Consider the following 12325-nt stretch of genomic DNA (forward strand, 5'->3'; position numbering starts at 1 on the left):
AAGTCAGCTCTGGGTTAAACCCATTCATTCTGTCACAATAAACTTCAATGCCTACGTACCAATAGATTGGAACAGGGTGTTTCAGACACTGTTCTCCCTCGGTGTTAAGAACAGTATAGAGCTGCGACCAGACTGTTCCTTTTAAGATGGGTATATACATAAAATATCATGTACTGAAATCTCAGGCCTTTCAAATATCACTTTCTGGAGATTTTTATTCATCTCTAGTTCAAAATAGAAGGTATTTGAAGAAAACAACAGATGAACTCAAAAAGTAAGAGCCAAAGTTCCTTAACATCCATTAAGAATAGATGTGAGCATGATGCTTTTAAAAATTGTGGGTAACAAACTCATCTGAATAATAACTGACCTAACAGTAGGCAGTAAACAGTGTAACTGGGTTTGGTACATTGCTTCAATTAGATGTGTTTTGATCTGCATTGATGCTTTAATTGGAGGCAAGCCTCCCCTTTCATCTAGAATTTATGACTTCAGGGAGATGATCTAGCCTTCAAATTATCCTCATTTAAGTAGCCACTAATTAATCATCGTTTGCTATCCTAAAGCTACCAACTTTATCTTAAAAATATCCAGAACTAAACTCCACTATGAAACAAGTATAAACTATAAAGGCAACAACCACTTTGATTTTACTAGCAAGTAAAGTTCTTTTAAACTATTCATCCAATAAAGAAGCCTAAGAACTGTTTTTAAACAGTTTGTTGTTATATAGTTTATTGCAGTTGCAATAAACAACATTCTTCAGACTCTAATTTTCTTTCCAGAATCAAAGACATTCAAATTACAATACACAGGGACAGCCGGGTAGGAAATTATGAAACTGGAGATGGATTTAAAAAAAACAAAACCTCAAAACAATTATCATCTGCAGTGTTTTTCCACAGTATTTTCACTGTCCTTCAATTAACTGCTTAGCTACAACAGCTTATTGTCCCCACACACAGCTACAGCTCCTGTTTGCACATACAGAGCACATACGGTTCACATACAGCTCACCGCTGCTCTGCTCCCTCTGTTCCAGTGCCACTATTCCCTCTCTTAATGCTTCTTTTCTTTATTAGTATTATTTTTACAATTCATACCAGCATTCTTATTTCCTCCACAGACCTCACAGTTATGTGCACGAGTACCTTTTAGTAATATATTAAGCGTTTTTAGTCATTAGGAAACCAGTTATTTATTTCCAGTGATTGTCAAAGAATTCCCTTCATTAGTAATACCACTGCATTTGTAAAATATTCTCCCATCGACTATGATAGCAGAAAAACAACTCCCTCTTCAGACAACTTGAAGGCACTCTACTCTAATGATTGTGCAATTTGACCGATTCCAAACGCAACCCTGCCTGGTGTGGAGCAGCGCTGCTCTTCCAGGCTCAATTCCTGGGCACCCTCTGGCGGCTACCGAACAAAATTCATATTTTCCTGGTAAACAGCGCATACAGGTCTGCCTTGGAAAAGGGGAAGGGCAGGAAAGAAAACAAGCCAAAGTAATCAAAGTAATTGCAAATTACTTTGTCAGAGTAAAGATGCCCTTTTCCATAAAGTAACATTTCATTTTCAAACCTTAGCAATATTCACTGACATACGACCACTCACCGTTAACTTTTTGAGTATTAAATCAGTAATAAAATACACCCTGCTCAGTTAGACAAAATTAATCATTCAGCCTATCTACATATATTTTAAAAGCCTAAAAAGGCAAGATAAAATAATGTAACAAACATTTCAGGAAAGAACATTCTGATCTGCTGGCAATGATTTACACAAGCTTACATTAAATGAACCAACATAATGCAGAAACTTATGAAAGGCCAGCTCCCATTTGCAGAGGGATGAGATTTCTGTACATTGGAGCCATCACATCTCAGAGGTGTAAAATTCTGTATGTACCTAAGTGGTTCATGTACCACGCCAAGGTTTTAAAAAACTTAACAACCTTCTTTTCAGCAACGAGGTGCGGAGGTAGCTCATCCCAGCACTTACTAGAGCGCTGAAGACACTTTGTATTTACTGATTGCAGATTCCTGCAAAGATACATGTGGCTTCACAAAAACCATAAAAACCCAAATCATACAAGTAGAACTTATGGCCAAAAGACTTACCCAGAATGACTTGAAGAAGGAGGAGGCAGGTCAGGTGTTAGAACGTAAAGACTATTATTTTTTGGCAAGTGTAGAGTTTTTAAAACAGTCTGAGGGGAGAAAAAACATTATGAATTAAAAACATTCACCAATTTTGACACATTATTTTATTCCTTTTAATTACTGATACTTATTTACAATACCACCAAGTATTTTGTTTTGAGGTATACTTACTGTTAACTTCATAACATTCTTTTACGTAGGTGGCCTGTGTTATACATAAAACCAACATAACTAAAGTGATTTGTCCTGATTTTTTGTTTTTTTGCAACATTTTAGTTTAAGAGTTCCTTGTATGCCACTCACATACAATGTGAGTTTGAAACTCACAATTTATGCATTGTAATCCCCACCCACAGATGCTCAGTTTGAAACCCTGAATTAAGTTAACTGAAAACACTGTTGAAAACTTACACTATCATCTACATCTCCAGTCTTCCACCCTTTTAACAGCATTTTAGACGCGGGAATCTGAAGTTCATTTTCTAGAATATGTTTTATATCTCCTAAAGAGAAAACAAAGAAAACACGTAAAATATACACGTACTGATTTATTTCAAACAGTACTGAGTTATAGTTTAAAAAATGAAAGCAAAAGAAATTTACTGTGAAAATTATTTTTAATCTAGTTATCCCTATAACATACACTTTAAACAGTAAAGGACAAACGAAGCTAAAAAAAAAAAAAAAGAAAATCACAGAAAGCATGAATGATTGGAGAATCACATGAGGATTTGACAACTTGGACATACATTTGACTAGTTCTACACTGCATGTGCTAGACACACACATTTGCAGATGCATGCTAGCCAGAGCAATTGACTTCGCCAGCAATAAAGAAGATGCGTATTTTGGATACCCAATTCCATTATCAATAGTCCTGACCTAAAGCACTGCACATTTTGATGCTCTTCTCTTCCTGTAGTTATTACAGTCATAAAATAATTCAGGCTGGAAAGTACCTCAGGAGGTGATCTAGCACAAGCCCTGCTCAAAGGTCTACTTAAACCAGTTTAGTCAAGGATTTGTCCAGCTAACACTTGAACACCTCTAAGGATGGAAGTTTGACAACTTCTCTAGCCAATCTGTTCCAGCACTTCACCACTCTCACAAATTAAAAAGGAAAAAAAAAAATTCCTTACATCTAATGGGAATTTTTGATGTCGCAAATTCTGTCCATTGCATCTCATATCATTATCATGCACCTCCAAGAAGAGTCTAGCTCCATCTTCTCCATGTCCTCCCAACAGGTAGTTGTAGACAGAAGTAAGGTCTCTGCCTCTCCCCCTCTCTTCCCCAGGCTGAACACATCCAGTTCTCTGTGCCTCTCCTCCTGTGTCGCCACGTGCCCCAGTCCCCTGACTATCTTGTTGGCCTCTGCTGAACTCACTGCAGAACGTCAATGTCTTTCCTGTACTGGGGATCTCAAAAGCGGATGCAGTGCTCTGAATGCAGTGCTCCGGATGCAGTCTCGCAAGCGCTGAATAGAGGGGGAATAATTATTTCCCTGGATCCACTGGCTACACTCCTCCTAGCACAGCCTAGGACGTGGCTGGCCTTCTTCACTGCAAGAGTGCACTGCTGATGCACCCCTAGATGCCTTTTGTAATAAAGTTGCTTGCCAGCCAATCAGCCCTCAGTTAGCTATCAGACGGGATAATGTGGAGTTATCCCATCCCAGATGCAGGACTTCAACTTTGCCTTCTTCAAACTTCAGGAGGCTCCTGTCCGCCCATTTCTCCAGGCTGTCCAGGGCCCTCCAAATAGCATCCTTGCTCTCCAGAATATCAAGCCATTTTTTTCCGGTCTGATACTCTTTGTGAATTTGCCAAGAGCACCCACCTTAACAACCAGGTTTTTAATAAAGCCATCAAGAAACACTGGACCCAGGATCAACTGCTAAGGAATGTCCCTAAACCAGTAACTGTTCACCAGTCAGACTTTGAGCCCAGCAGTCCAGGCAATTACCTACCTACCTTATCAGCCCACTTATCCTGTCCTTATCTGAACAATATGACTATAAGAATACTACAGCAGAGCGTGTCAAAGGCCTTACTAAAGTCAAAGTGGCATCTACTGTTCTCCCCTCATCCACAGAGCCAGTCATCAAATCATAAAAGGCAAATAATGTTGATTAGGCACAGTTTGCCCTTAACAAATCCAGGCTGGGTGTTCCAGATTGCCTTCTTTTCTTTTCTGTGCTCAGAAAGGGCTTCTAGGAATATTTTCCACTGTAATCTTCCAAAAGATCAAGTTCAGCAATCATGACTGAACAGTAGGCTTACTTTTTCTTTAGCCTTTTTTTTCATGCTGATGTACTTACAGAATTCCTTCTAATCCCTCGGTCGTTTCAGCTCCATCTGAGCTTTGGTCCAACTCCAACCCTCATACTCCGGCAACATCTTTGTATTCCTCCTGGGCAGCCCCATCGTTACCTTCCAGCATCTGTGTACTTTCCTTTTTGTATTTAGCTTAGTCATAAATTCTTTGTTCTGTTCTGGCCTTCTGTCTTGCTTGCTTCTCTTTCTGCATTTTGGAAGGGACTGTTTTTGTGCTTTGAAGAGGTTTTCCTTGAAGATCAACCAGCTCCCTTGGGCCCCTTTGCCCTCAGAGCAGTCTCTCATGAGATCCTGCCAAGTAGATCCTTGAAAAAGCCAAAAACCTTCTTTCCTGAAGTCCATGGTTGAAATTGTACTATTTGCCTTGCTCACTTCTCTCGGGACTTTAAACATAAGGCTGCCCTCAATTTTCATATGCCAAGATACAGACAAAAGTTCTACACTGACTGCTTCTGCCCTACAGCTTTTTCATTTACACTTGAAAGAAGTTAACAAGAAAAAAAAAAATACTGCGACTTTTGTATTTGCTTTGCGTGGATGCAACTCAGTGCAGTAGGAAACATGAAACACTAATCAGGAATTCAAGCTAATCACCACTGGGTGGCACCAGCCAATACCAAATCGAATGCTAAAAAGACAAATAAGGATGAAGTTTCCATTTCAAAATGTCATCACAGACATAAGGCTGCAGCACTGAAAATTGTTCTAATCAACTACTTCTTCATTTAGTTCCTTATTTTGATCTGTATAGAGTCTTCACCAAAAACAAACCAAACCTTAGTAAAAGTAAATTAACTCACAGTTTGGGGAATGTTAAAAATAACACACTCTGCAATACTAACAATAGCATATTTCTAACATACTGCTACAAAATGCATCAGTTTTAGGATAAAGACAATAAAACTTATAAAATAAATCTTTATTTGCACAAACAAGTCAAATAAAAATTTAAAAAATAAGAATGCGATGATGCTTTTCACACTGGAAAGAATTCCTCTAAATCTTACTCCTAATCCTACATGGAAAGAGATGCCATACAGATTTGAAAAGGAAATACTAAGATCATCTGCTTACTAGTAGATTGTACCTACACTAATCCTACCCCAAATTACATTTTCATGCCTCAACTTAATCAGTAATCTCCATTTTGTTTCTGAAGCAAGTTCTTAAGAAAACTAGATTCCAAAACAAATATTTGATAGATCACTAACCTTTACAATGGATTTTGCTTTTTTTATAGCTGCAAAGAGATTTGAAAACGGTTAGTAGCTGTGGAGGCTGCATTTTCTGGGGGATTTCTTTCTTCTTTGAGGGGTTTTCTTTTCCTTTGCTTTTTTTTTAGGATTTGGATTTTGGGTCTTGGGTCTTTTCCATTTGTTTTTTTTTTATGGGTGGGTTTTTTGTTTTTGTTTGTTTCTTTCTTTCTTTGAGTTTTTTTAACAATTTTATGACAACAGTTTTCATTTCATTTTTACAAGTCCTTACCAACTGTGGAGGTGTCTTCAAGTACTACATCCACATTTCTGTCTCTGTACTCAACCCTGAAGTCAAGCATTCGAGGTTGTCTTTCCACTATTTGTCTAGACGGCACTACATGGCGAAATGCTGAGGATGAGGAAGGATTTGAAGAAGCTGCTGTAGAATGACCTGTGGGGCCATATGCTGGTCCATGTAAAGTCTCTCCGCCGTACTCACTGAAAGATATGCACATAAGAAGGTTTAAGCAGATTAGCTTGATATGTTTAAATAAAAGCTAGCAAAGCAAAATGAACAGTATTCACTTACTATGGCCCACAGCATACACCTCTTGAATAAACTACACTGTTGTATCTAAAAATACTAGTTTATTAATAATTAGAAAATAGCTTTCATATCAGCAATATTAACATTTCAGTGACTCAGAAGTCACAGCTACAGGAGAACAGCTGAGACAAACAGGCATTTAAGCCATTATTTCAGTCTAAAGTTCATGATGTAATTAATATCAGAATTATCTCGAGAAGAAGCATTATTTCCAGTTCCAGGAGTACTGTGACCATATAAGAATTGGCACCATGGCAACCACCTGCCTTCTACATCACTAGGCTAGTATCACATGGAAATGAGAATAAGAAATAAAGCTTAAAATACTGCACATCTACTGGTATTTTCCAATACCAAATTAGTGGAAACCAAGTCAGGTACGAAAATAGTTATGTATTTAAGGTAAATAAATTAAGATAATGAGCTATACATTAAAAAAAAAAAAAAAAACAAACCTAGAAGTACAACAGTAATAAAATGCTGAATTCCAGCTTGCCTTTAAGCTCAAAAACCTTCATGCCTCCTGGACATTCATGTAAGGATATCTCCATACCCGGCTCAAGGATACATATAGCATTACAGGTCAGAATAAATTGGGAAACCCTCACTACCCAGAAGCACTTCATCGTCCTCAGTGAGCCTCTCCACAAGAAGCATGTAACTGGGATTAGAAACAGAGGTAACAAAACATGAAACTTAAGGAACATCACTCCAGCCCACAAAAAAAAAAAAAAAAAAACAAAAAAAAAAAACCACCCTTGTGATGTACAGAAATTAAATTTGAAAGGCAAGAAACTTCACGGGGTGAGCCTAGAGCTTTGCTTTGTAGATGTTCTTATCAGGAAGATTATCTGTCCTAGGCAGTTACATATCATGGAGGAGGATGCAAGCTAATAAAATGTATGCACTGAAAGGATGCAAGCAGAAGAAAGATAGATTTAGGAAATGCTGAGATGAAAGTTGTCTCATTTCCATTCTTAAACAGAACTTATTTGAAAAATGCATTTTGCTCTTCTTGAAGATACCATGAGATCTGTCAATGGAAATGCTTCTTATAGCAAGTCAAATCTGTGTCTACAGGAGGCTTGGACTTTAAAAAAGCATAAAGGCAGGCAGCATGCATGTCACAGAAGTGACAAAGTTACACAGAACTATTGCAAATCCCATAATTGTGCCTTCCACATTTGAAAAAGAAAAATGTGTTACGCTTGTAAAACAAGGGGCTCCTTCACTTCTCACATCAGCAGGCTCAGAAGGACAAATTCCCAGTTACAAAGACCCATGCTCAAAGGTCAAAGACCCACTTCAGAGGTCTAAAGAGTAGAAAAAACAGTCTTATTTTCAGGTCTTAAAAAAGTATTAGAACAGAGTGATATCTTATTGTCTTAAATCTCATGTCCAACTATGAATTAAGTACTACAACAATTTTGTTAACAGACCTAAGAAACAATTAATACTCTAATTCTCAGGACTGGATTTTTTTTTTTTAACAACATAATTGAATTATAAAACAAAACTTTTTTTTTTTTCCCCCCTTCAATAAATAAACACTTCAGGTCCAGTTGTACTAATTCCATTTGATTCCACCACAAAAGGCATCCTACATATCTGACTGGCAACCTCTAATGGAACATAAAATGCCTCATGTCAGTAAAGTAAGACTCATCTGAAAACCACTGGAAACTACGCTTCTAAGTCTACTGAACCTCCTTTTAAACCTCTTTGGAAGAAAAAAAAAAAATATATATATTTGAGACCCATTTGACTGTCCAATCATTTCTGAAAATGAGTAAATTAGCATTGAAGAAAGCTGTAAGTGGATACTGGACCAGTCTGATATCCAAATCAGGCATAACCACTCTCCAGCTCTCCCTGACCAAACATTCTGGTATTTTGAATATAAATGCTTTGAGGTCAGGACTTATTAACACAGGTAGAGTGCTCAACACAACCAGGACTTGATCTCAAGTGGACTAGGCACACCTTACCGTAAATAAACATCTAGTAACTTTACTGAGCAAATAAGGTATTGTCCTGAATCAAAAACTGACTCTAATGATAGCTTCGGTAAGCACTGACAGAGATGCCAAAACACCACTTTATCTACATTATCTATCTTTTTTCATCATTAAAATAAAACTTTTTAAAATAGTACATTGAGTATTTTCCTAAGCAAAATTTTAAACCCTATTTTACTATCTCTCATGTAGCTCAATTCCTGTTCTGCTGTTTTCAATTGCCTCATCAGCACTTAGGAGCTCGTGCTTCAGTGACTTCAAGATAGCCAGGCATCAGTATACAAGCCAAAATTTAATTCAGAAGCTGAAAGAAAATCAGTAAAGCTACTTTTAGAAGGGAGCAACTTTACTTTATCTAATACAGTATCTGCTGCCTATAATTCAATTTTAAAAAAAAAGACAAAAATGCAAACTTTTTTTGGCAGAGGACAAAGGAGCATGGAATATTAATAATTTTTTAAATGCATAAGGAAAAATACGATACTTATAGGCGGGAACATCTGTGGATTTGCCTTGCAAATTTTTAGATCTTTGCAGAAAAAAAAAAAAAAAAAAAAAAAAATCAAGCCCTGACTTCCAAGAAAATATACCAAAATCCAGACTTAGTAAAGAGACATAGAATGACCCAACAACCAGTTTATTATTCAAAATAAAAATTAACTAATTTGAATAGGTGTTCGAGCTGGTCCTCCATCAGTATGGGAAAAATTGAACATACATCAGCTTTGTCAGAAATCAAATTTGCAGCTCCAGAAAGTGCTTTAATAGGAGAATTACATCATCATCTTAGGATTCAGGAACAAAAATGTAATTATTACACAGCATCATTCTCTGTGTATACGACTCCAGTCTTCTGTGCTTACCTTTGTAGAATGCCATTTTCTTGTGGTATTACACCATTTATAGCTGCCTGAAAAGAGAAAACAAATTTTGAGTCAGGCATACAGAGCAACAAAAATAAATCAGAAAAACCTCTAAAATACGTTTTTAAAGAGTGATTAACTTGCTTTAAAGTATGTCATTAAATGTTGTCCATTCAGTGCATATATTCTTGGCGGCCAGAAGGTCGACGGAGGCGATTCTGCCCCTCTGCTCCGCTCTGGTGAGACCCCACCTGGAATACTGTGTCCAGCTCTGGAGCCCCCAACACAAGAAGGACATGGACCAGTTGGAGAAGGTCCAGAGGAGGGCCACGAAGATGATAAAAGGGCTGGAGCACCTCTCTTATGAGGACAGGCTGAGAGAGTTGGGGCTGTTCAGCCTGGAGAAGAGGAGGTTCCGGGGAGACCTGATAGCGGTCTTCCAGTACCTCAAGGGGGCCTACAAGAAAGATGGGGACAGGAAAGTAGGGCCTGTCGTGGCAGAACAAGGGGTAATGGTTTCAAAATAGAGGGAGGTAGATTTATATTAGTTATTAGGAAAAAATTTTTTACACTGAGGGTGGTGGAACACTGGAACAGGTTGCCCAGAAAGGTGGTTGATGCTCCATCCCTGGAAATGTTCAAGGCCAGGTTGGATGAGGCTCTGAGCAACTTGATCTGGTTGGAGATGTCCCTGCTCCTTGCAGGGGGTTTGGACTGAATGGTCTTTCAATGTCCCTTCCAACCCAAACTATTCTATGATTCTATGATTCTATTGTCATTAAAGCATTTGTTTAAAATAAAAATCACATCTAAGTGGAAATGAACACGAACTGAAGCTCAGACTCCTGTGTGTGTGTGATGCATTTCCCAGGTGGAACGCAGGGGAATAAACTGCATGGCCCACGCTCAGTTAAAAAGAAAAAAAAAAAAACAAACAAAATTTAGTACATACGTGCAGTGAATATACTGCTTTCAGATACATCGAGCTAACGGTGCACAGACGTGGCAGCCAGACAGCACGTACACAGAATATCTGACATTTCCCAGCAGTACCAGGCCTGCACAAACCCATAAACCTGCATGGCTGCAGACACGCTGCAGGCCTGGCCTGTTCCAAATTGCTGAGGTCAGCACAAACAGCTACTCACCTACGCCTTCCCCGCAACCTGCTTCTAGCTCACACACACAAAATACAGCCTAGCCTCTTCAGAATCCTCATGTGCCAGGGGATCACAGAAATTACTACCCTCAAAATTCCAATAGTCTTCGGGTAGAAAAGGAAGTATTTTTCAAGTACGGTTTATGTGGTTAAATATCACTCTGTGCTGTCCAGATCATCAGAATAAATAAAATATTATTTACAGGTGTATAAGTATAAACCTGGCAAGCTGCATTCAGATTTGGTCCTATTTGAACTTAGAGTTATAATCTATAAAAATATCCTAACAAATTCTATCTCATGTTAAAATGCATTATGTTTAAACTCGCCACAACATACCCCAGTTGCAGGTTCAAAACCTCACTTCTAAAAAACTTGTCTTCTCAGCCTGTTACAGCATTGCTTCATTCTATGTTCCAGAAAGTTTGAATATATTTCCAGCACATCTGATGCTATAGAAGTTTGTATAAACTTTGAAATGATATGTAAGTCAGGATGAGGCAAAAACTTGGAAAGCAAGTAAGACTCTCTTCAGCAGTATTTAGAAGACAACTTATTTCAGACTGCTTTATGCCAGAAAAAAAAAAAGTGTTTTAAAATAATCTAATTGATAAGATTTTTCAGATTTTGAGGACAGTGAAAGAAATACTATGTGAGCTGGTGAAGATGACTTGCACATTTTACTGCTCAGCTGTTTAAACTGTGTTCTGATTATTGTTAGAAGCCATGGGAGTAAAGATGTCAGAACCCTACCTAACTTCAGACTTTAATCCTAGCCCAGCAGTGGGTAGATAAGGTGGAATAGCATGAGAGGGAATTTGACAAGGAATGAGAAAGAAATTAAAAACAAACAAACAAACAATAGAGAGGGAAAAAAACAGACCTCCAAATACAAATTCTATTTCTGCTCTTTGATGATATTGATAATCACTATTGTGTTCACAGGTACGTATTTGTTAGGCTTAACTGTGAGATTAAAGAGAGCTTGTAGCATCCCACTAATCTCCATTTTCTGCCGTACCACCAGCAATTCACGCATTTCTAGTATGACAACTTCTAACACCACTAATATCCATTCTACTGTCAGATACACCTGACCTGTTGATCAGTATACCTGGTGAGTGAGTGTCTGGTCCCTGATGAAGAGGAGAACACTGGCTTTTAGAAGCTCACAGATTCCCTGGTAGAAGGAGGGAATCTGTCCCAGAAGGACAAAGTCATACACTGCACCTGAACTGGACAGTCATCATCTATCAACACCATTTTCACAGTTGACAAACTGCAGCTTAAATAAGTGTTTAATAAACACAAAAATAGATTAAATCAATATTTAAATGCTATGCTTTCTTTTTCTCTGAATATAGAAACATGAATTTTTACAATTTCCATTAATAGTTCAGGTTACAAAGAGTCAAAAAGTATTACTGCTGAACTCGCTAAGTAAATATGATATTGCAATACGATTTATCATGTATTTAGAGGCAAACATCGCACAAATAACAGCAAAAAAAAGCAGACAAGGAAAAGGGTCACAGGTATCTGCACACTACAGTGACTACCCATGAGGCTGTATCAAATTACAGTGAAAACAAAGCTTCCTACCAGATCAGTTTTTAAATCAGTTTATCCACCATGCATGGCAATAATCAGTAGTTTCTTTTTAACAATGTGTCTCGTTTATCATCATCGTGGTTTCTGCAGTTATACATGGCCCTTGATCACATTCATCTAATAAACCTCCAGGAAAAAGAAGGAGGGTTTGGTTTGTTTGAGTTTTTCTGGATTGGCTTCTCCCCTCATGCTCTTCAGCAACATACATTTCATTCCTGTTAATCAACTGGTAAAGCTGGTTGAAAGCTAAAAATATCCTTTCTTTTGCATCTGTAGGATTTAGAGAGAAAATACAGGGTTTTGTACCACAGGACCAACACTAATAACGACCTGCTGGTGCAACAAAATTCTCTTTACTCTGAGAAAAA

The 12325-nt window shown here is 37.9% G+C and overlaps 1 protein-coding gene across 3 annotated transcripts in view; it reads right to left on the minus strand.

The window, feature by feature from the left end:
• Positions 1–12325, minus strand: part of FAF1 (Fas associated factor 1) — a 167605-nt gene that overhangs the window by 121810 nt on the left and 33470 nt on the right. For 2 of the 3 annotated variants that reach the window (XM_086753732.1, XM_086753731.1), the window contains 4 exons: positions 9188–9234; positions 5989–6197; positions 2579–2670; positions 2126–2214 (listed from right to left, as the gene is read on the minus strand). In XM_086753732.1, coding sequence (XP_086609858.1) covers positions 2126–2214; positions 2579–2670; positions 5989–6197; positions 9188–9234 — 437 coding nt within the window. The other variant, XM_086753733.1, reaches the window with a different exon arrangement.

Source organism: Chlamydotis macqueenii, chromosome 8 (genome assembly GCF_036417535.1).
Source record: "Chlamydotis macqueenii isolate bChlMac1 chromosome 8, bChlMac1.mat, whole genome shotgun sequence".
NCBI lineage: Eukaryota > Metazoa > Chordata > Aves > Otidiformes > Otididae > Chlamydotis > Chlamydotis macqueenii.